Below are 3,473 nucleotides of genomic sequence, written 5' to 3' on the forward strand. Positions count from 1 at the left end.
GGGGGCAGACTTTCACGAAGGAAAGGCAGGAATAGACACCCGAAAGTCTTTAGGGATGGATAGACAAGTGTTCGAGATCGCTACATCTCGTTTGTTTCTACCGTACAATATAACTATCGGGTAGCGGAACTTCTGCAGCGACCTTCGAGTTACCAGTTAGTGGAAACAACAATTTGATGACATCCCCTGTCGAATACGGCCCTACGCAGTGCGGAAATGGCTCCGCCGTCCACAGCGGGTGGTAGGATGCCTTCTTTGAGTTCTTGTTGGGGACGCCGCTCGTGTTACTGTACACTTCTTAACTGGATTCTGGCTGGCTAGTGGCCCCGCCTACCGTGGTCTTTGGACAACCTTCAGAGGCCGGGGACACTAAGTCGACTGCATGCATTGGGTGGCAGGCACCAGGCGATTATCCTTGGACGGCTGAGTTTGATTTCATCTTCGTTCTGCGCCAAAAGGCCACTAAGCCGTGATTAAACAAAGCTGCCACAGGCGCGTCTGAAAGGACAAGCAGACCGTAGAGGCTTTGAGTAGGGCCGCAGTATCTTATTGAACGATAAATGCAGCCCGAAAATGGAGGGCCACATGGTGCCTTTCCAGACGTTCATGAGAAGGATATTCTGTCTATCGATATGATAGGGGAGTGATGCTGTGCGTCTCATAGCCGTAGGACACGGTATAGTAAAGAACCAAGATAGCATGTGTCCAAGATATTCCACTGTTGGTTTTTCCCCGGCGCGTCGCCCAATGCCTAGATTTTGACTAAGCGCATGAGTTCAATAAATCAGGATCTCTGCGTTTCAGGTTGCACTTTGGCGCGTGGTTGTACGGGGATTCTTTCTCCACAGAATCGACTCGTAATCATACCATAACAGGTTGGTGGCCGTGTCGCGTCGCCTCAACTCACTTCGACGTTAGTGTGTCACGAGAAGTGTATTCCCTCAGCCCTCACCGTGGTGCGGTAACCGTGCCTGCTGGTTCGTGCTTCGCGGCCGCCAGCTATTTCAGATCGATTGTGTTTGTGGTTGTGAACAGTGCGAGGCCTAGTTAGAGCTCATCTACGAGACTTTCCCTACTGTAATTCATTCTGGATACGATTCCTATGCTAAACTCTGGATTTTGGTGTACATACTAGAACTATGCCATTGAAAGAGCTGGGAAATAGTGAGTCAATCTAGCATACTTTTGTTCGTGGTTTCGCCTTTGATCGAACCCTTCCCTTCTTCCCTTTTTTTCCCAGTCTGTTGTTTTCCCACTTCCTCATGTCCTTTAATTTTTCACAGGGAAATCCCCAAAGCGAGTGTTTCCATGTCCCGACGATCAGCACTGCTACTGTACTGGTCCACTTAGGGGATCTTAGTGGACAAATGCAATTGCGAGACCAAGTTGGCGACCACTTTCACCAAGTCCTGGAGTTCCGATTGCTGCTGTTCCATTATCTTGGTCATGTGCTCAAGGCCATTTTCACTTCTGATGGACCCATCTGAAACACCGCGGCTGGGCGCGGTGCGGATATCCACCCTGGGTGGATATGCCGCCGTTGGTGCATGCCCCTCGATCCTGGCCCTTCGTGGCCCCTCAAGCCGGCGAACATTGGGCATATATGCCCACGGAGGAACTATTTGTCGATCCCGATAAAATTTGTCAATCTCCTGATCCGCTTTTCTTTGACCAAGAAGCTTCCGCACAGCCGTCCTGGTCAGGATATCCGTGGTGCCGTCGTGGAATTCGATGAGCCCGTAACCGGTGGGAAGAGCTTGTCGAAACTCCAGAGGCGTTTTCCCAAGTTTATTGGTCCAACCCAGGATCCTTTTGTATTTATGCGCCAGAGCGCGGTTATATCGACTGTCAGAATATCGGATGTCTTTTTGCTCCTGGTCCGATAGTTGCATATATTCGTTAGCCTGGTCAACGCCAACCTCGTAATCATACCCAAACATTAAGCCGCACGGGTCACCGGGCTTTTCCATCAGGAAACGAATTCGCGACGGATCTTTGTGGGGGACGTGTCCGATAATTCTACATCCCTGTTCTTCCACCCCTGCGGCAGTGGGCAGCTGCCAGGCGGCGGGATAGTAGTGGCACTTCATGGCATTTCTGAACTGCTTTTGGATTCTTCGTATCGAGGACATGGCAGGAACGTTTGTAGGGTCTTCCTGGAGCTGCTTCACGGCCCGTGTATACTCGATACAGAAGCCTACGAGCAGATCGATCTTGATCAAGAGCGATCTGTCTGACCGGCCCGCCTTTCGATTCACCTCCTCGATTGATTTATTCAGACGCCGAAGGCCGCTCTGGAGCCTCTTTCGAGCAGGCGTGTCCGCCTCTGCAAGGAGCTGATTGACCAATGGTGTGGCCTTCTCGTATATTGCGGTCACTTCCTCATCTGGACTCTCGTCGGAATCGTCCCCAGAATCGTCGTCATCGCTTGGGCCGGAGTCACCGGAATCGGGGCCAGCAGCGTTCTTTGCAAATTCTTCCCCGAATACCTCGTGAGGATCACAGGCAACTTGGGGGGAATATCTCCCACCCGCATCATACTCTTTGCGTTGTGAAGGGTTTCTAAGGACGTCATACGCCGTCCCAAGCCCTGATGGCAGACGGTTAGAGTAGCCACACACACGGACCAAAGGGACGCACTTTTGAATGCAATCTCCGCGTCATCGAATTTGTTTTGGTCCGGATGCGTGAGAATTGCGAGAGCACGGTATTTTTTCCGGATTTCAACGGCGCTGCAGCGCTTCCTCAACCCGAGGATGCCATAGTAGTCGTGTTCGTCGCATTGGCGGATTCTAGTAATTGCCTCTCTTTGCTGTAAGGTGTATCGTGTGGGTTGATCATGCGAGTCTGCGGGGGATTCCCCCGTCCCGCTCATTGTAGTGTCTCCCTCCTTGTCGAACTGTTCATTGGTCTCTGCCCGCGATGGGCTCAGTTGTTCGGATGAATTGGGCCGGCCCGTGGCTATCGTTTTGGAGGGTTCCCCCTTTTTACCCATGGTCAGCGTTGGGACAATGCCGGTCTGCTGTGCGGCCTTGTATGCCAGAACAGCGAACACTGTAGAAGAGCACACTTCGGGGGGTTCTGAGGCTGGATTTAACAGTTCTAGGTACTGAACCTGCACTGTAAATTTTTCTGGCAGCGCTTTCGAAATTCAGCAGCGCATCGACTATAGTTGGCTGCCAAAGTGCTAATTGACTAGCGCCAGACGAGCCCATGGATCCATCTCTGGGCTCCATGGGTAGTTGTTACAATCTCGTAATTTGAGGGCAATGCGACTGCACACTAATACCGTATCTGTTACTTTGCTGACACAGCTGAGTATATCGCGGATCGCGAACTCGCTAAATGTCGCAAACTGCTGTATAGTATAGCCGTGTGATCAACCAGTTATTTAGATATTGATTGTAAAAGGGTCCAAACTCCGATTTCGTGCGCAAACCAGAATTAATGAACACTAAAGGTCTTCCCTCAAA

General features: G+C 51.2%; 1 protein-coding gene across 1 annotated transcript; it reads right to left on the bottom strand.

The window, feature by feature from the left end:
- Nucleotides 1–958: 958 nt before the first annotated feature.
- BJX67DRAFT_387291 (J domain-containing protein) lies at nt 959–2,875 on the bottom strand (the record flags this gene model as incomplete). The annotated part of the gene is made up of 2 exons (XM_071034199.1): nt 959–2,590; nt 2,641–2,875. The coding sequence occupies 2 exons, from the start codon at nt 2,873–2,875 to the stop codon at nt 1,347–1,349; spliced, it is 1,479 nt and encodes a 492-aa protein (XP_070880341.1). The 3' UTR covers nt 959–1,346.
- Between the last annotated feature and the right edge of the window lie 598 nt (nt 2,876–3,473).

Source organism: Aspergillus lucknowensis (assembly GCF_044049455.1).
Source record: "Aspergillus lucknowensis strain CBS 449.75 chromosome Unknown BJX67scaffold_123, whole genome shotgun sequence".
Classification (NCBI taxonomy): Eukaryota; Fungi; Ascomycota; class Eurotiomycetes; order Eurotiales; family Aspergillaceae; genus Aspergillus; species Aspergillus lucknowensis.